The 20,812-nt window shown below is 38.5% G+C and overlaps 1 protein-coding gene across 2 annotated transcripts in view; it reads left to right on the top strand.

Annotated features, from left to right (window-relative positions):
- The window catches only part of USP5 (ubiquitin specific peptidase 5), a 29,602-nt gene extending 9,044 nt beyond the window's left edge, over nt 1–20,558 (top strand). The window contains exons 10-20 of one of the 2 annotated variants that reach the window (XM_083351897.1): nt 949–1,030; nt 1,155–1,280; nt 3,310–3,463; nt 6,129–6,303; nt 15,625–15,713; nt 16,102–16,224; nt 17,166–17,309; nt 18,394–18,539; nt 18,624–18,777; nt 19,334–19,418; nt 19,973–20,558. In XM_083351897.1, the coding sequence (XP_083208023.1) occupies nt 949–1,030; nt 1,155–1,280; nt 3,310–3,463; nt 6,129–6,303; nt 15,625–15,713; nt 16,102–16,224; nt 17,166–17,309; nt 18,394–18,539; nt 18,624–18,777; nt 19,334–19,418; nt 19,973–20,066 (1,372 nt within the window). In that variant the 3' untranslated portion in view covers nt 20,067–20,558. Of the gene's footprint in view, nt 1–948; nt 1,031–1,154; nt 1,281–3,309; nt 3,464–6,128; nt 6,304–15,624; nt 15,714–16,101; nt 16,294–17,165; nt 17,310–18,393; nt 18,540–18,623; nt 18,778–19,333; nt 19,419–19,972 lie in introns of both variants that reach the window. The other variant, XM_083351896.1, reaches the window with a different exon arrangement.
- The last annotated feature ends 254 nt before the right edge of the window (nt 20,559–20,812 follow it).

The raw sequence follows: 20,812 nt of genomic DNA, 5'->3' as shown, positions 1-20,812 counted from the left end.
TTCAATATTAATGATGTTCTCTAACAGATGGGACTATAGAAGGACACATCTGTCAGTTGGATTTTGCTCAGTTCTCATTTTTTCCAGTCCATGTTGTTTCTCTGTCAATTTGAATTTTTTTAAAAAGCTCACAGAAAGACTCATTTTCTTATGCATTACATATTATTTGCAAAAATGGGTTTATTACAGGTTTTTATGTAATACACCCATTTTTGCAAATTATATTTTCTCAATATAATTTTGGTGGGCAGATGTTCCTTTGAAAGTTCTTTTGTGAACTGCAGTGTAAGATTTAGAAAAGAGGATTGTGGTATATTTCTAGTTCAAAATGAATTTGAGAAACCAGAACCAACCATCCCAACTCAATAGGTGAACCACATATACATAGGTGAACCATAAACAATCATGTTTTTTTTTTGCATTAATATGTTATATAAAAAATTCATTATGATTTGTAAATGGTAGTCTTCCTTATGAACTAGCCATTGGGGTTTATTCAACAAACCCTAAGTAAAAGAAGGCACGATTTAGCATAGTGCCATTATTTAGTGTTAAACTATTCAAATTGTACAACAATCCGAATCCAGCATCGTGTAGAGGAAAGCTGATTATGCTGAAAATAAAAATACTTTGTACATTATAACTCAAAATGAAATATTGTTTAAAAAAAATGAAAAGAAAAAGGAGGCAATCGACGTGTCGTTCCTTAGAGGGAAAACTAACAAATTTTGTGGAATAGAAAGGTGGGGAACTTTTTAAAATTATTTTCAAATTGTACTGATGACCATATTGCTTGAAATTCTTTGGAAATTGTTTGAGGCATAGAAAATCTTTCATTTAGATGGTTGTTCAGATGAACTGGGGAGCCCCCTGCAACTTTTCAATAGATTGCAGTATTCTTAGTCCCATCCCTTCTCAGGACTAATTTACATTTACCTGCTTTTCCAGAGCTAAGCTTGGCTATGGGCTTCTCTCTGGGGAATACTCCAAACCTGCTCTTTCAAGCGGAGAACAACAGTTGGACCAGAAGGTAAGGCTGGGAGGTTAATTGTCCTTGAGGATGGAAAGTGGTGTTAACTGTAGCTAACACTTACCCAGGGAAGGGGAAATTTCATTTTGCATACTCATTTCAACTCTTTTGTCTTTCTTTGCAGGGTATACAAGATGGCATCGCCCCGCGTATGTTCAAATCTCTTGTTGGCAAAGGTCATCCGGAATTTTCTACTAATCGGCAGCAAGATGCTCAAGAATTCTTCCTGCACTTCATTAACATGGTGGAGGTAGCAACTTTTAGGGTCGAGGGTTTTCATTGCTGGGTTTTGTCTTCAGAATGGGAATAGGACAGTACTTGCCCTGATGACTTGGAAGCCTGAAGAAATGTACACAGGACAAATGCTATAACACAGGGGTGTCAAACTCAATTTCATTGAGGGCCGCATCAGCATTGCGGTTGCCCTCGGGGGGCCGGGTGGGTGTGGCCAGGGTGGGTGTGGCCTACTGTGTGGGCGCGGCTAGAGTGCGTATGGCCTACTGTGTGGGCGTGGCCAGCTCTACATCGTTCGCATCAAGGGTGCCTATGGGGGGCCTGGGCAGGAGTGGGACAGATCTGAGGGTCTCTGGCAGGAGGAGGGTCTCTGGGCCAGGGCCATGGCAGTGGGGGCCGTTCCCTCACTGTTTCCAGGATGGCTTCGCGGGCCACATGAAACCACTTCATGGGCCGGATCCGGCTCCCGGGCCTTGTGTTTGACATGTCTGCTATAACACATAACTGACATGAAAGCTGTTACCAGCTTGTTTATCTATAGAAAAGCCTTATTTAGCATCCCCTCGGGTTCAGGAAAAATAATTTTGACTGGTGAAGCATCCCAAAAGAGCACAGTCATTCCACAATGTATTTTATTTTAGAATGCATCCCTAAACTGTATGTTGTGACTAGGATGATGGGGTTCTTAGGACAAGACAGTGTGTAGATTAGTAGGGCTGCTTAGTGAAAAGCTTGATGGTCACAGCCAGGCTACCTTACACAGCAGCTTTCATTTTATTGCTTTTGCCTTGAGATGTGCAGCAGTGGAGAAATGTTGGATCCATATCAAGCTTAGATATTTTTCCAAGGTTAGAGTAGCTGTGTCACATGTTTCACTTTGTTCATGATCCTTCAAGTATTCCTATGTTTGTACTGTTTTTAAAAAATCTCCAAGTACTGGCAACTTCGAAAGGACCTTAGCCAGTACAAGAGTTGCCTCCTGCTATTGGTTGAAGCTAGTTGAGAGTAGATTAAGAGAAAATGCTGCAAAAAATTTAGAATTCATAAGCATGTTGCTATCCATGTATGTTTCCCGTGCATTGTATTTTGTTCAGGAAAATCACCAGGTAAATGCTCAAAATGTGTAACCATACAAACAGTACTGGTGTATTCTAGTTAATGCTGTTAGACCAGGGGTGTCAAACTCAATTTCATTGAGGGCCACATCAGCATTGCGGTTGCCCTCAGGGGGCCGGGTGGGTGTGGCCTGGGTGGGCGTGACCTACTGGGTGGGCATGGCTAGAGTGTATATGGCCTACTGGGTGGGCATGGCCAGCTCTACATCGTTCGCATCAAGGGTGCCTATGGGGGCCTGGGCAGGAGTGGGACAGATCTGAGGGTCTCTGGCAGGAGGAGGGTCTCTGGGCCAGGGCCAAGGCAGTGGGGGCCGTTCCCTCACTGTTTCCAGGATGGCTTCGCGGGCTGCATGAAACCACTTTGCGGGCTGGATCCGGCCCCCGGGCCTTGTGTTTGACATGTCTGTGTTAGACTCTTAAGTTTTCAGGTTACCTTATGTAAAACCATTTATTTGGAATTTTTCAGCTACATCATCAAGTGCCCCAAATGTGGCCTGTTAACCTGTATTAAGTCTCAAACCAATAGCCAAAAAAGATTATCTATTTTTGTTCTGTTCATGGACAGTGTTGAAGTTTGTCTTTGTCATTTTTTTCCTTTGTTGAGATACGTTTTGTTGTTGTTTGTGCCAATAGGTTATAGAAATCACTTATTTTTTTTAAATGAGCCATTTTTTTAATGTAGGTTAGTGATAGATAGTGATAGGACTTAGTATGAAATTAGAGGAGGGAGGACATTGTATATCACTTAAACCCCTGGGGAAGTGGAATATAACCAAAATAAACGAAAGATGGAAGGTATTTTTTTCTGATTTTGAAACAGCCTCGTTTATACAGTATATTTTAGCCTCCTGCATCATATGTGCGTGGATTATTATGTTTTTTGCTTCTCCTCCTGTTTTTCACTTCTTGCTAAATATTTTTCTTCCCCAGAGGAATTGCCGTAGTTCTGAAAACCCAAATGAGGTCTTTCGCTTCTTGGTGGAAGAGAAACTCAAATGCTTGGCCACAGAGAAAGTGAAATACACCCAGCGTGTGGATTACATTATGCAGCTGCCAGTACCTATGGAAGCAGCCCTGAACAAAGGTGGGAGCACCTTTATAAATCATTTATGAACTGCCCTTTATAAACCATTTTTTAAAAATTATTTTGTTTTGTGAAGTGTTGAGACCTTGTAGAAATGCATGTCTACATGTATTAATCCTCTTTTCCATGCACCGTAAAATATGGCTGACAACCATAGCAGCCACTTCTTTTGTCTTGATCTATACTAAGCTGGAATTGCTTTTATTGGTAGATTAAAATATTAGATTAATTTATAACGTGGTCTATTTCTTTATAACTTGTTATGGGAACCCAGCGATTGCGATTTAATCAATAAATGATAGTTAACCAGCCATGCTTTAGTGCAATATGCAAACTAGACCAGAGGTTCCCAACCTTTGGGGCACCAGGGACCGGTTACGTGGAAAGAGGTTTTTCCGCAGACAAGAAGGGGCGTGGTTTTGTGTGGTGACTGCATCCCGCGGTTGGGGCTTTCTTTGTGCAGCCCAGTTGCTGGCATGCCACGGCTTGGTACTGGTCCACGGACCGGCGGTTGGGGACCTCTGACCTAGACGGTTCTCCCATAATTACACCTTCTGATTAGGTAGCATATCCCTTTACTTTATAATATTTTTAATTGAAAATTTTAATTATAATAATATAAACAAATAAAACTAAATTCCAAGAGAGAGAACAAATAAAAAGTGCAAGAAATGAAAAAGAACAAAGATAAAGAAAAAGCAAAGGAATATTTACATAAATGACTTCAGATCCTCATCACAACAAGCATAAACATACTTAATAACGTTTCAACCGCATAAAGTTACAAATGCTGTATCTCTTCTTCCCTGTAATAGATCCCTTATCTACATGCAAATCCATAAATCATCAACTTTTCAATCATAGTGTCAGCAAAATTCTGTAAAGGGTTACCAAATCTTTATAAATATGTGTCTCATTTTAATCTTTATCAAACTAACTTTATATTTCTTCCTTTTGCTTCTATACGTCATCCCTTCATCTCTTGGTTCCTGGTTTTTTGCAGTTTAAAATTTTTTAATTTGTATAGTTTTAAATTTTTAACTGCTTTTCTATTTACCTTTTTATGGTCTATAAGGTTATAAAGAGTCACCTTATCAGAGAGATAGGCAGTGTATAAATATAATTAAATAATAGTAGTAGTAGTAGTAGTAGTAAACACTCTTGAATGATTTGATCTCTCTTTGGGATGGGAAGAGTTTTTCCCATTCCAAAGGCTTCTTCAGGGCTTTAACAAAGTTATTTTGGAAATCCAATAAAAAGTAATTATCCAGGTCATGGTTTTGGTTTATCTTTCTGCTTTAATTTTCAAAGCTTCAACGTATTCCAAGTCTTTCTTTTGGTTTGTCATTTACCGTATATTTACACTTTAGCTACATTCTCTGTCTTATAATCCACTCTATTTTTATTATCCAGTATTTTTAGTCCTGATATTTTCACATCAGGCAAAATTTGTTTCACATCCATCATGTTTATTAATATCTTTTGGGCATAGTCTCTCCGTGACAACAGATGATTGTTTATTTATATAATTATTCCAAAACCTGTGATAAAAGTCTCAATACTCCAAATTCATCTGAACCCTTAATTTGTTTATAACTTTCTTGGGTCAGGTTTTTTTTTGCCATTTATTTCCACTTCTTTACATTCTTAAGCTTGTAGTTAATTTTTCTTCTCTTCAAATGTGAAAGTAAATTCACCAGGTGGCTTTGCCAGGCTTGTCATTTTGAAGATCTCGAATAGCCTTAAGTAGTAAATAGACAATTTCTGAAAGTGATTGGGAAATGAGGTCAGCTAATCCAGCGCCCTTTCAAAGGCCCCATTGCACTTGTGAGCGTGATGGATGTTCCCTTCATCTCCTGTTGCTCAAACCCGCGAGAGACTGGTGTCCTCCTGTCTCTTCACAAAGAGCAGCCATTTGGAACACCTATGGATAATTTCCCATCCTCTCCTTATCTAGAGAGGCTCCGTAGAGCTGGTATACTCAGCTCTTCCATCTTTGCCACAGTCATTATCTCGGTTCGTGTGCAGACAGTTCATGCTTCTCCTGGAAGACTCCCTACCACATAACTCATTTCAAGAGTTTATTTGAACTCTAGCTTCCCGCAGCATTGTTAACATGTCCTTGCACATAGAGGCCTTGTCAATTCCACAGGAAGGGCAGCTGACACATAAGCAGCATTTGTCAGCAGCGAACTTTTCCGCAGAATGGCTTGCCGTACTCCTTTTCATGATGTACAGCCCAGCACGTGGCTGCTTGATATTGAATATTTATTTTATTTATTTATTTTATTAAACATATATACCGCCCTTCTCCCGTAGGACTCAGGGCGGTTCACAAGGTTTTTTTAAAACAGTACAACAAATTACATAGATTAAAAACAATTAAAATAATTAAACTAACCTTGAAACTAAAAAACCCAATAACAAGATACAATTAAAACCCCAGTTAATATTCTCACTCCAGGCCAGAAAGCTCGAAGAGCCAGGTCTTCAGGTCCCGGCGGAATGAGCAGAGGTCAGGGGCAGTCCTAAGCATTACAGGTAGCTGGTTCCAAAGGGCCGGCGCACCCACAGAGAAGGCCCTCCCCCTGGGTATTGTCCGCCGGCAATCCACATTCTTTCTGCAAATGATTTCTGAAGGAGTAGACCTTGCTTTCCTTTGCAGATGAGTTGCTAGAATATGAAGAAAAGAAGCGACAGGCCGAAGAAGAAAAGCAGCCACTGCCTGAATTGGTTCGTGCCAAGGTACCTTTCACCTCCTGTCTTGAGGCCTATGGATCCCCAGAACAAGTTGACGACTTCTGGAGCACAGCCTTGCAGGCCAAGTCTGTGGCACTCAAGTGAGTGGAAAGAGGCAAGAGATGGGCTCACTAGGAGGCACGAATGGGCGTACAAGAAAAGGAAGTTCTAAAATCAGGTTGGGTAGAATTGATCCAGTCACTTTTAATTCATTGGTGTGCTTATTTGTTTTATTCAATTTACATGGCTACCCTCCTTGCTATGTGGATAACTTAACTGGTAAACATGCCATACAGAATAAAAGCTAATATATAAAGCATATAGCAGTGGTGGCGAACCTTTTAAAGACCGAGTACCCAAAAAACGCTCCACCTCCTGGCCCGCCTACCTGCTCTGCCGCCTGCCCCTGCTCCGCCCCGCTCCACCCCGCCCACTCGCAGGGCCACCCACCACCTCCATGGCCCGCTGATCACCCGGGCGGCCCTGTAGCACCATGACAGCCACGCCCTCCACCCGCATCCAGCAGTATCATCTGCGCGCTTCGGGGCGTGAAGGTGGAGTCTTGTCCCTGCTGCCTGGCTGCCATGTTCTTGACTGCACTGCTCCACACAGGCCACACCTGGGGTCGACTCTCCAAGGGGGTTTCTGGTGAGGAGGGGGCTGTGTGGGGAGACAGGGCTGGGGCAATGGCGCGTGTGCCCACAGAGAGGGCTCTGAGTGCCGCCTCTGGCACGTGTGCCATTGGTTCGCCACCACTGGCATATAGCAACAACAGAGGTAAAAACCTATGCACTAAACTAAAATTGCCTCATGGGCTCCCACTTAACATTGGACCCCCCCCCCACATCATTCTGATAGTCCCAATTGGAACATGACAACACAGAATGTTTCGCTTATTCCATCCCTTTAATTTTCATGGTAATGCCACAAAAATAGTAAAGGAAGTAGTCCATGCTGAATATGCAGCCACACAATCTATTAAAAAAAGTTGGTCAAAAGAATATAAAATTATAGCAAACAGTGGAAGCAAGAGGACGCATACTTTTTGTATATTGTCGTTAAATACTGTAGCCACAGAAAATTGAACTCGACAAAATCAGTTCAGCGTAGTTTTAGAAACAGCTTAAGTTCTTGACTCCTGGCTTGAAGCTTTTTCTTAAAATACATTCACACTCCAGATATTTAGATTTGGCAAGCTAGTTACACAGCTCAACAAGAAGCAAAATAAGGTTTCTGTAGTGGGCACCCTTTAAACTCTACAGGATACCAATCATATTTGTAATATGCATTCACAGTGCAGAATTTTATATCTGCATCCTGCCTGAAAAAAATGAACAAAATGTTTGCAAATCTATTTAAAATGATTAATGAAGTTTGGTTACCAGGGAGGCATTTGTTATGCTCAAAATGTTTCTGCTTAATCTGAATATAAGTTTATATTCCATTTTTACTTTTTCTTTTGCTAAGCTGTATCTAGTGAAATCAGGGATGAAACCCACGTCTACTATTTTATTGACCAATGCACTTTTCAGGACTTCTTGAATAAGAGAATATTTTAAAATCTGAATGAGCGAACCCAAAATAATATAAAAATGTGTCTTGTTTAGAACCAAACTTTAGACAAAAAATTAGAACAGGATTTTTGCTCCATGGTTCAGAATGTATGAAGCAGTCATATTGACCCTAGACCAGGGGTGTCAAACTCAATTTCATTGAGGGCTGCATCAGCATTGTGGTTGCCCTCAGGGGGCCGGGTGGGTATGGCCAGGGTGGGCGTGGCCTACTGGGGGGGCATGGCTAGAGTGCGTATGGCCTACTGGGTGGGCATGGCCATCTCTACATCGTTTACATCAAGGGTGCCTATGGAGGCCTGGGCAGGAGTGGGACAGATCTGAGGGTCTCTGGCAGAAGGAGGGTCTCTGGGCCAGGGCCAAGGCAGTGGGAGCCGTTCCCTCACTTTTTCCAGGATGGCTTCGTGGGCCACATGAAACCACTTCGCGGGCTGGATCCGGCCCCCGGGCCTTGTGTTTGACATGTCTGCCCTAGACTATTCTAAGTACAGAATGTTGTGTGCAACCATCCTATAAGAATTGGCCTCCCCCCCTTTTTTTGTATAAATTTTATTAGTTTTTATAGGGTTAGGAATGAGGTGGGATCGGGATTGGGATTTGGGTTAGGATTAGGGTTGGGGTTTGGGTTTTTCCAAATAACTTTCTCAATATTTAGCAAACAGCATAATGTCTGGGTTCATGTGTTTAACAATAAATAATAGATAATAGTAAATTATCATAAACAATATGTTAATTAATCACTCAGTAGTCTTATTAATATATATTCAAAATTACATATATTCCTTTCTTTCTAACTCATGTTTCTAGCCATTGATAGAAATTATCCCATGTTCTAAAATACATTGAGTCTTCTTTCTCTTTTATCTTTAAAGTCAATCTGTCCATTTCTGCACACTCTAAAATTTTCTTAATTAATATTTCTTCAGTTGGTAAATTTTCATTTTTCCAATGTTGGGCAAATACAATTTTTGCTGCAGTTAGTACGTGTATTATTAAATATATACAATCTTTCTCATAATTTGCTCCTATAATTCTGGCTTAAAGTCTATTTGTTTTTTAGTCATTTTCTTTAACCATAAATGTATTTTTACCCAAAATCCTTTTGCTGTAGGGCATGTCCACCAGATATGATAGTAAGTATCTGGTCTTTGTTTGCATTTCCAACAGTTGTTTGAAGTATTTTTAAACATTTTTGCTAATCTCACTGGTGTCATATGCCATCTGTAAAACATTTTATATAAGTTTTTTTATATGCCACTGCTTTAGTTAATTTAACATTTCTTTCCCATAACTTTTGCCAGTCTTCTAATTCTATATTATATCCAAAGTTCTTTGCCCACATTATCATCGTTTCTTAAACTTGTTCTTCCTCCATCTTTAAGTTTAACAGAAATCTATAGAGTTTCTTAATCAAATTTTCATCTGTATTTAACAGTATCTGATCAAATTCTGTCTGTTCCTTATAAGATCCCATTGTTTTAACATCTTTTTCATATCTCGTTTGAATTTGCAGATATGGCCACCATGATAGATCAATATCTTCTTCTTGTAAATCTTGTCTGTCTTTCAATTTTCCTTCATTGTCCAAAATATCTTTATAAGTTACAATTTTGTTGTAATTATTAAATTTGGGTAAGCAAAAGTTTCCATTGTTGAAAGCCATCCAGGTATCTTAATATAATTTTTTTCTTTTATTTTTTCGCATTCTGAAAGAAGTGCATTTCTTATAAAGTGGTTTTGAAAGTATCTATGTGTTTTATTCTTCCCATATCACAGAAAGGCATGCCAAGTAATTTGTAGGTCATGCCACTCTAGATATAATAGTCTTTTCTCTCTACGCATTATCCATTCTTTAAGCTGTGTTAAAATAGTTGCTTGGTAGTATAACCTCCAGTCTGGCAGTCCAAATCCTCCACTTTCTTTCACTTCTTGTAGCATTTTCAGTCTAATTCTAGCATTTTTTCCTTGCCAGATAAATTTCAGTGTTGTATTCAGTTCATCAAAAAAGGCTTTTCCTAGCCTTACAGGAATCATTTGAAATAAAAAGAGTATTTTTAGTAAAATATTCATTTTCACTGTTGCTATTCTCCCCAGCATTGAAAGTTGTAAGTTTTTCCACTTTTCCAGATCCAATTTTATTTGTTTTAGCAGTCTTACATAGTTATCTTTTATTGTTACACATCTTGCTGTTAGATAAATTCCCAAATATTTGACCTTTTTAACTATTTGAAGATTTGTTTTTTCTGTTAGATGATTTGTTTTCTTTGTTAGCACTTTAGTTTTTTCTCTGTTTATTGTCAATCCTGCCACTTCTCCAAATTTTTCTATTTTCTCATAGGTTTAGTGCTTATTTCCAATGGATCTTCCAATATAAAAACCAAGTCATCTGCAAATACTTGTAGTTTATCTTTTTCACCTTTTATCTCCAGTCCTTTATATCTTGTTTGATGGTTCTATTCAATACTTCCAGTGTTAGTATAAATAGTAATGGAGATCGTAGGCATCCCTGTCTTGTACCTTTTTTAATGTTAAAGTTTTCTGTAAAATCTCCATTTACAATTATTTTGGCTGTTTGTTTATGATAAATTGTTTTAATTACATTTATAAAGTTTTTTCCAAAGTCCATTTCTGCAAATTGCTGGAACATAAATTGCCAGTTTACACTGTCAAATGCTTTCTGTGCATCAAGGAATATTAAAGCCATCTGTTTCCCTGGATGAATTTCATAAGAATCATTCTTAAATTATTTTGTATCTGTCTTTTAGGTAGAAAACCATTTTGGTCTGTATATATAAATTCGTTCAAAAATTTCTTTAGTCTTTCTGCTATTATTGAGGCGAAGATTTTATAATCTACATTTAATAGTGATATTGGTCTATAGTTTTTATTTGGGTTAGATCAGAGTCTTGTTTGGGTATTAAAGTAATGTTGGCTTCAGTCCATGTATTTGGTATTTTAGCCTCCAGGAGTATTTCATTATACTGTTCTTTCAAAGTAGGACTTAATACATCTTGTAATGATTTATAAAGCTGTGCAGGTAATCCATCTGGACCTGGAGTCTTATCATTTTTTTGCCTTTTTATAGCCTCTATAATCTCCATCACTAATATTTTTCCATTTAGTATATTTTGAATATTCTGTGAAATTTTTGGTAAATCTGCTTTTTTAAAATAATGCTGTATTTTTTCTTTTGGAATTTCCTGTGCTTTGTAAAGTATCTCATAATAATCTTTGATATTTTTTAATTGTATCATTTTGAAACTGTATTTCATCTTTTGGATCTTGCAGGTTGTTTATTAGTTTTTTCTCTCTTTCTTTTTTCAGTCTATAAGCTAACCATCTCCACGGCTTGTTGGCATTTTCAAGGAAGTTCTGTTTAGCCCTTTTAATCTGTTGAGCCATCATTTCCGTCTTGGCTAGATTTAACTTATGTTTTATTATCTCTATTTGTTTCTTAAGTATTTACTTTTGTGGGTCTATTTGTAATTCTGATTCTAATTTTCTGAATTCTTCCTTCAACTTTAACTATTGTTGTTTCTTTTCTTTATTCTTTTTAGCTGTATCCCACACATTTTGAAGCGATGTTTCTTCTTTCTTGTTTATTTTGAAGAAAATATACATTTCCTTTGTCACTAGTTGTATAAATTCTTGTTCTTTCAATATAGATTTATTCAAAGACCATCTTAATTTTTTCTTAGTTCCTCTCCAAGTCATCTTTATTGGGTTATGATCTGCCCAAACATTAGTTTCTATCTCAATTTCTTGTATCATCGTATTAAGTTCCAAAGATGTCTATATCAGGACTTTTCAACCAGTGGTACGGGTACCACCTGTGGTACATTGGCACCTGGCAGGTGGTACGTGACCATCCTAGAAAAGTGGTAGCGAGGGAGGGGAATGAGCTGAACCAGTGGCAGCACCGCACAAGCCTGAGCGAGAGATGGCTGGAGCTGCAAGGCTGTCAGGGCTCACCAGAAGCGCCAGGATCAGCGGTTCTTCAGGGCTGTCAGGACTCAGTGAAAGCGCCAGGATCAGCACCACGCTCCAGCTGGAGCTTGATGCTGATCCCAGCATGTCTGCTGGGCCCAGAAGCGCCAATCAGCTGGAATGTTGCAGCATCTCCAGGGTCCTGTGATTTACATTTAGATGTTTGGCATCACTTGCCATCATGTTTATGATGGTCACAGTGTCCCAGGGTCGTGTGAGGTGTCCAAAACCTGCTGCAACCACCTAGCAGATGGGGGGGGGTAATAAAAACCAACCACACACACACACATACACACACCCCTGCTGCTAATCCTCAAAAATGCTCACAACAATGAAAACCTCAGAGAGGAGGAAGAGCGCCGCAGGGCAGGCAGGCAGGTGTCTTGCTCAGCTGTGGCTTGGGTGGGGCACTTTTTTCAGTGCCATTGTAACTTCGAACAGTCACTCAGTGAACTGTTGTAAGTCGAGGACTACCTGTACTTCATCACTTTTTTCCTTTTTGGGGGGGGTCATCAAGTTTTTGACACCTTGCTAGGCGATTGGTGGTACTCGGATGTTGCCATATCCTAAAAGTGGTACAATGGGTGAAAAGGTTGAAAAGCCCTGGTCCGTATCATATCAGTTCTGGACCATGATCTATGTCTATTTGAGTAAAATGTATATTGTAATTTCTTTGGATTTTTTTCTCTCTGTATATCTTGGACACAAAGTTCTTCTGCCATTTTAAAAAACGCTTTAGGTAATATATTTCCTCTTTTCCTACCTTGTTTAGCGCTTTTATAGTCCAAAATTCCATCTGTTATTGCATTAAAGAATCCCATTATACAAAGATTTTGATAGTTTAAATCTAATATTTTAATGTAATTTTTGGGAAAATTGTTCTTGTTTATAGTTTGGTGCATATATTGCTACCATCAATATCTGTTTTTGATCCATCATTATTTCCACCATTAATATTCTCCCCTCTTCATCCGCATAAATTTGTTTAGGGTTCATTGTTTCTTTAATGTATAAAGCTATTCCTCTTTTCTTTTGAAGTGCTAATGCAAAGTGAAGTTTTTGGTTGTTCTAACAACTTATAATGTTGTCTCTTAACATGTGTTTCTTGGAGACAAATTATATCCATTTTTAATTTTTGTATTCGTGTAAATATTTTTCTCCTTTTTGAGGGAGAATTTAGTCCATTTATATTCATTGACAAAATGCCACTCTCCTTCTCCATCTCTTTCAATTATGTCTAGGTCTTAATCTTCTAGACGATCTTATTGTCTCTGATCTCTTGGTCTTGCTCCTTCTTCTGTGTCTGTGCTTTTAGTTTCTTCCTCCTCTGCTGGTTTGACTGCACCTTCTACCATTTCTTCCTGTTTCTTTGTTTCTTTCTTTGTACCAGATTCAGAGTCACCTCCTTCCAGAAATGCTCTATGATTGTCAAAGAATTCCATTGCTTTAAGTGGCGTATCCAATCTATATCTTTTCGTATCCCAATAGATTAAAATGCCTTCTGAAATTCACTCCTTTTTCGATTCATTTCCTAGTTTGAAACTGGTATTCTGTTCGGGATTCTCTTATTCTCCTAGGGATTTGTTCGAGGACTACAATTTCTTTTCGTTTGTATTTCAAAGGTTCATCACTTACTCTTCTCAGAATCTTGTCTCATAGATCTTTTGAGAAATCTAACATGTACCGGTACTTCCCTGGGGACTTTATTTCTTTTAGCATAGTTTGAGTTGACTCAATAGATCTGATCTAATTCTCCTTCCATTTGCTGTTTCCCAATTCCTAATGTGTCTGGCAGTAATTCCGTTATCAATTTTAGGAGATCCTCTTCCTTATCTTCCATTATATTTTGAAATCTTAGAAAGTATGAGGCTCTTTCCATCTCCATCTCAGCTATCGAATCTTCTAGTTCTCCATTTATTTGCATCAATTTCTGATTTTCAACTTTTAAGACTTATAATTTCTGGTCAACCTCAGTTGATTTATTTTTTGGATTCTTTGTTGATTATCTGTAATGATCTGTTTAAAATTTTTAAATTGAGAGTCCATGTTGTTATTTTTTTTATTCATTTTATCAAAATCATTCATCTCATGATTTCTCGTTGTAACCACCATGTGAGTAGTGATTGCCTCTTGAATTGCTTGTAGGATCGCTTGAGTTTCCTTTTGAAAGTGTTTAGCCTTTTCTTGTTGGAGCATTGTATCAATTGATCTCTTATAGACTGGACTTGCAGAAGCAGAAGAGGGAGCAGAAGATTCTTTTTTTCCAACTCTAGATAGATTAGGGACGTTCATCTTTATCTTGTAATCATATTTTATAATCCACCAAGTAAATCAAAATTTATAATCCAATCACAAGAATTTGCCTTTTCCAACCAATTGAAAATGTAGTGCACAAAAGCAAAAAGTATCAGGTGGCATTCAGAATCAATGGCATCCCTTAAGCTGGTTACTCTAAAGCAGACATGTCAAACACAAGGCCCAGGGGCCAGATCCGGCCCACAAAGTGGTTTCATGTGGCCCTTGAAGCCATCCTGGAAACAGTGAGGGAACGGCTCCCACTGCCTTGGCCCTGGCCCAGAGACCCTCCTCCTGCCAGAGACCCCCAGATCTGTCCCACTCCTGCCCAGGCCTCCATAGGCACCCTTGATGCTAATGATGTAGAGTTAGCCATGCCCACCCAGTAGGCCATACGCACTCCAGCCACACCCACCCAGTAGGCCACGCCCACCCTGGCCATACCCACCCGGCCCCCCGAGGGCAACCACAATGCTGATGTGGCCCTCAATGAAATTTAGTTTGACACCCCTGCTCTAAAGGGTGTTTTCAAATGAGATGCAACTTCATTTGTCAGTAATTATTCTGGTGTACAGGTAGTTCTTGACTTCTAAGCATTTGTTTAGTCACCATTCAAAGTTACAACAGCACTGAAAAAAGTGATTTATGACCATTTTTCAGATTTACAATTGTTGCAGCACTTCTATGGTCACATGATCAATTTGGACACCTGGCAATTGGCATGTATTTATGACTGTTGCAGTGTCCCAGGGTTATGTAATAACCTTTTGAAACCTTCTGACAAACAAAGTCAATGGGGAAGCCAGATTCACTTAAACAACCTCATTATTAACTTAACTGCCATGATTCACTTAACAACTGTGACAAGAAAGATTGTAAATGGGACACAACTCACTTAACTGCCTTGCTTAACAGCAGAAATTTTGGGCTCAGTTGTGATCGTAAGTCAAGGACTTCCTGTGTTCATTACAAGCGTTTTATAACTTCTTCTATATGATTGCAAGCTTAGTACATACCTAATACTTTAAGATTTGGAGCAATTAATGTAACTATACTTTTGATCCTGCTTGACCGAACTCCTGTCGTTGTATATTGCTTTTGGCTTTGTTGTATGCCACCCAAGCTATTTTTAGTGAGATGGGCAGCTATATAAATTAGATAAAATTCAAACTGTGATACTGATCTTTAGTTCAATAAAAACGGAATACTCAACAATACCCTAGTTCTCATTCAAGAACTTGGTCAATAGAGTGTGATCATTTGTGCCCTTAATCATCTATAGTTTAATCAGTGCACATTTCATTTTGGGGGGGGAATAGCTCAGTCATCCATGTTCATTTACATTGCTCTTGCAGTTTGCTACATGTGCAGTTTAACTGTTCTTATCTGTTAGCTAACGGAGATGGGTATACAGTATTCCATGAATTACAGCAACAAAAAGTGGAGTGTTTACAAGCAGTTACTAGCTGTGCCTTGGAACATTTCTTGAGCAAGATCCATTTTCTGTTGGGCTTTTTCCTGAACTGCTGAGAAAAAGTGCTTCAATACTGTATTGTTTTCTCTTTTCAGAACAACCAGATTTGCCTCTTTTCCAGATTATTTAGTGATCCAGATCAAGAAATTCACTTTTGGCCTAGATTGGGTACCCAAAAAACTTGGTAAGAGTATTACTGAGAAGTCATTTATGTTTTAGATTCTGGGGTAATTGCTGCTAATTCAAGCTTTTGGCATCCAGTGCTACACTGGATATAAAGTGCTTGTGATGGTTTTAAGTACGATGTCTGACTCAATTATCTTCAAAGTTACCTTGTCTGGCTGGCAATATTATCTGCAGAAGCAAATTGGGACTATTAAGGTTAAGAGATATATGGGACACTTGCCTAAAGTAGCTGGAAGGTTGATTGTCTGTTCCACCGCAGTTGTCAGAATATCTCCTTCGTTCTGCTCATGTCCAGAGATCATGATCTTTAACAGCAACACCTCTTGGATTGGGTGCAGTTCCAGATATGCTTCCAGTGTTTCTTTTTGTGTTGCTTGTATTATCAGATGTTTCCATTGAAATGCCAGAAGAACTGGACATCTCTGCACTTCAGGGGACAGGACTGCAGCCTGAGGAGGAGGAGATGCCTGACATAGCCCCCCCACTGGTGACACCAGATGAGCCCAAAGGTAGCCTGGGTTTCTATGGCAACGAGGACGACGACTCCTTCTGCTCCCCTCACTTCTCCTCTCCAACATGTTAGTGACTCTTCTCTGTTCTTTCTTCTCTTCCTTGAGCATCACTCACTCCTCCATCCTCTCCTTTCCTCCCTCCCTCTCTCCCTCCTGTCTCGTGCTCTGTTATCTGCCTTGGTGCCTTTCCTCCTCCTGCCTTAGCCTGTCATTCTCTCATCTTACTACAGAATAGCCTTCGTGTTCTGTGCCTGAGAATATTTTCACCACAACAGCTGTTGAATCAAGAAGATTGTAGTGATCAGAGGGGTAAAAATGAAACTCATCAGTTGTATCCCTTGAGTATCTGCTGGTGGTGCCTCTCTATTTATATCATTTAAAAATTGAATTAACTTTGAATACTGCCAGCTACTGAAGTATTTTGGCAGGCAGAAAGACAGAGGCTCCCAAATCTTGTTTGTGAAAGGTCCATATCAAGAGCCATATTTCTGTTGCATTTTCTCTGATTGGTGCTATTATATGAGGCTAATAGAACTCTGAAGGTTCCAGAACATCTCATCAAGCTGAAATCTTGTGACCTGGGGGGGCACAAATGAGCCCTACTAGTGTGTTATTTGTTTATATGTTTGTTTCCTTTCCATTTGTTTACTTGATCCAAGTCATATTGACATCTGTTATCGCATTACATTATACGTAAGAAGGAAGACTGATTTATATGGTAAGTTCATCTATAATTGAGGGCATGGTTTTTACCTTTCCTAACTGATTTGCTTCATCCAAGGAAGGGACCATCTCCATGATTAGAAAACCAAGGATACAGCATTGGTATTAAATTTGGAAAATGTGTAATAAGAACATGCAGAAGCAGGATCGCATAAGGAATTAATCAAAAGTAGTGTTCACTGAGGATATTTTGAATATTTTTTTTCCTATTGCAGCCCCCATGTTGGATGAATCTGTGATTACTCAATTAGTGGAGATGGGTTTTCCAATGGATGCCTGCCGGAAGGCTGTTTATTATACAGGGAACAGTGGAGCTGAGGCAGCAATGAATTGGGTCATGTCCCACATGGACGATCCAGGTATGTTAACAAAGTGGAAGCCCATATTCAACCCCTGTGATCTAATTCCTATCAAAGTGGTAGTATCTTAGGGCACAATTTATAATCTATGAGGGAAATACAATTCAGAATCCAAACAAGTCAAAGATTGTGATTAAATCGATGCAGAATTTGAATATAGCTTTAAACAAGTTAAAGATTGTGATTAAATCGATGCAGAATTTGAATGTAGTTTAAATGAAAAAAGGAGGTTAGGTTTACCTTGAAGATTATACTTAAGTAGGATGCATTTTATTGTTGGTTTCATTACTCCAGTCATGATTGCTAAAATGAATAACTCCTTTCCGCTGAAATGCTTGAATTGCAATGAACAGATGAGATTTTTCTTCCACAAGTAGTGGTGATGTTGCAAAGCTCAATAGTACTGGTAATTCATTCATTACAGAATGGGACATATTTTGAAAGTTGTAATCCCATTTCTGTATTAAAGTTCACTAAATTATATATTCTTCAAAATACACTGGACCAGCATTAGATATGATCAAAACTGCAAGAATCTTTATTGCAGAAAATCTGATCCCCTCTATGGGTCACAAAGGCTAGTTAAATTGGGAATATTTTTCAATGTCTAAAAAAAGTAAATGTAATGTACAATTTAATCTTATTTGGAATTATGCCACATAAAGTCCATATTTGAATTTGACACATCTTTAGTCTATAAAATATTTATAATATTTTTCAATATATTATTTATAGGGGTTTTTTTCCTCTTGATTTAATTGTACTAATCAAATACTTTTAGAGCTTAGTATGAATTGACTAGAAATTGGGTCTAAGATATCTAAAGTGCTCTTAAATGGTTAATTATGTGTTAGAATGTATTAGCTAGATATTTTGGATTTGATGATTATTCAAGGTTTATTTGTTATCTGCATTTTATTGATTATATTTTTTCTCTTTCTTTTTACTATATTTCCTATATTGCAGTAGAAATAAATCACTAAGAAAAGAAAAAGGATGGCAATATCTTGAAAGAAAAAAATGGAGAGGAGACAGTATGCGTAATTCAGCTCCTTTCAAAGTAATGCTCTTTTTTTTTCTTTAGATTTTGCAAACCCTCTAGTTCTTCCGGGATCCAGTGGACCTGGTTCCACCATCACCTGCCCGGATCCCCCATCTGAAGATAGTGTGGCAACCATTGTCTCTATGGGCTTTTCCCGTGATCAAGCTATGAAAGCACTAAGAGCTACGGTGCGTCAAGAGAGAATGATAAGGATTTAGAAAAACAGCAATGGGGCTCCTGGCTTGATTTTTTTTCTGTCTTCTCATCTTTAGAATAACAGCCTTGAGCGAGCTGTGGACTGGATCTTCAGCCATATTGATGATCTAGATGCAGAAGCTGCCATGGACATCTCAGAGGGACGTTCAGCTGCAGAATCCATCTCTGAATCCATCCCCGTGGGACCCAAAGTTCGTGATGGACCTGGAAGTAAGCTTGGAATGGGGGGAAAAAAAGACCTGGTAGTTGAATAATTTAATTTAATTTTCTAGTTCTTTTCTGAGTGTTCCATTTTAGTGTTTCTTTCAGCTCGCAATCTGAGATAATGCCTTCAGTGTTTGGGCTCAATGATACATTGTAGAATAAGCTATAAAGATATTATACTTTGATAGTGGAATATATGCTTCTCATATATTCTTATCGCATAATTCAATGAGTCATATTCATAAACTATAATAAAGTTTTCAAAGCATATGTTAGAAATGATACGGAGGATTGGTCTGCAAAGTTTCTTACCTATGTTACTGGTATACAGCTTCCATGTTCTATTCTTACTAAACAGAAAATATAGGAGGATTATTGCCTTTTTGCTACCCATCCTTGGAAAGAAGGGATTAATGCTATCTTTGTCTGATATCTTTATGTAGGTTGGGCTTGTGTTTTTATGCAACCGTTTCTCAGGGAGTGAATACTCTTTTTTCCTTAATTCTCATGTATGTTTTCTACATTATCAATGTATTCGTAATTCTGCCTTTTATTCCTTCAGAGTACCAGCTTTTTGCTTTCATCAGTCACATGGGCACATCCACTATGTGTGGTCATTATGTCTGTCATATCAAGAAGGATAATAGGTAAGAATGAGGATGAGGGGATCCAGGAAAGTGTGTTACTTAGCAGTCTTATTTAGCATTCCATCTTCTGCAGTAAGATAGATGATTGAAGACAGAGAAGTATCTCTTATCTGTCACTGTAAGAGAAACAAATGGGCTTCTGAGATTTCCCATAAGGGCTGTTTCTGTGGCTTGCTTTTAAAACAGAATTTTGCAAAAATAAAGCATAAACTGCGTGAAGGGCAATATACAACTTTACTTTGGTATTTTTGTTTTTTTGTTTCAAATAGGTAAAAAGTTTTTAATATATATTTTGATATAATTTTTTCCACATTTCTTTGACAGTGTCTAGATGCAAGGTATGTTTTTAGCTCGCTTCTGTACCTTTAAAATTTTAGCAAATTTTATCTTATGAAAAAAGATAACTTTGCAACCTTAAGTAATTAAAAACAAGTTTTTTTAAAAAAAAATTACAATTGAGATTGAAGAATTCTATATACACTAGTCTCACCCTCTAGCAGAATTACAATATAGAGATCTTGCTTTGTTTTCTCTTCCTCTCTCCTCTCTCCTAGGTGGGTGATCTATAATGACCAGAAAGTTTGTGCCTCAGAGAAACCCCCCAAAGATCTTGGGTACATCTACTTTTACCAGAGGATCCCCAGCTAGGATATTCTGCTTCAGGGTTTGCAGCTAGAATCAACTGATGATGGGAGGATGGGAAATTCTAGAGATGAATATGAAGAAAGAGGAACAACTCTCCATCCTTAGGTGTTCATATATCACTGCTGCAGCCAGCAGAGATGGGATTCCTTCACATGAAAGCTGGAGTCTGCTGCCCCTGTGGACACTGCTGGAGGGTTGGGGGGCTTGGGTGGATTTGAACCTCTGTGTAAAAGCAAGAAGAAAAATATCATCTTACTGAACCAGTCATCCAAGGCTCATCCATGCACATGGTTTCTTCTTGGTGTAGCTATAACACTCTAGGACAGTTTAGTGAATGGTGGGCATGAGAGGAAGCAGTTTACATGTGGCTTTACATACTAGATGGGATGGGTTTCCTCACCTGCCTGAAAACCATTCAGGAATAATCTGTTATGTGCCTCTGAAATGCCAAAAACACACAGGATCAAATAAAAACCTTTTACCCTCCTTCAAAAATGGACTGTTCATATTGCTTCCAGTCTCTTCTGTTCTTTGTTATAAACTATATCATTCCTGGGCTATTGTTTTGCTGGGAACAATGTGTAAGCAAGAATATAATGCATGATGAATTATAGTAGAGTATCATTCGGTAACTCCAAGTTGTCATACTAACATTTAAGTGATATCCCATTCTTGGTCTTTCTAGTTTCCAACAGAAATTAAGAATCTATCCCTTGGAAAGTTTCATTGTTGCTGGAAATGTTATGTTG

The sequence above is a fragment of the Vipera ursinii genome (genome assembly GCF_947247035.1).
Source record: "Vipera ursinii genome assembly, chromosome: 2".
Lineage (NCBI taxonomy): Eukaryota > Metazoa > Chordata > Lepidosauria > Squamata > Viperidae > Vipera > Vipera ursinii.
The sequence above is the reverse complement of the archived record's forward strand: the minus strand, read 5'-3'. Positions and strand labels throughout refer to the sequence as shown.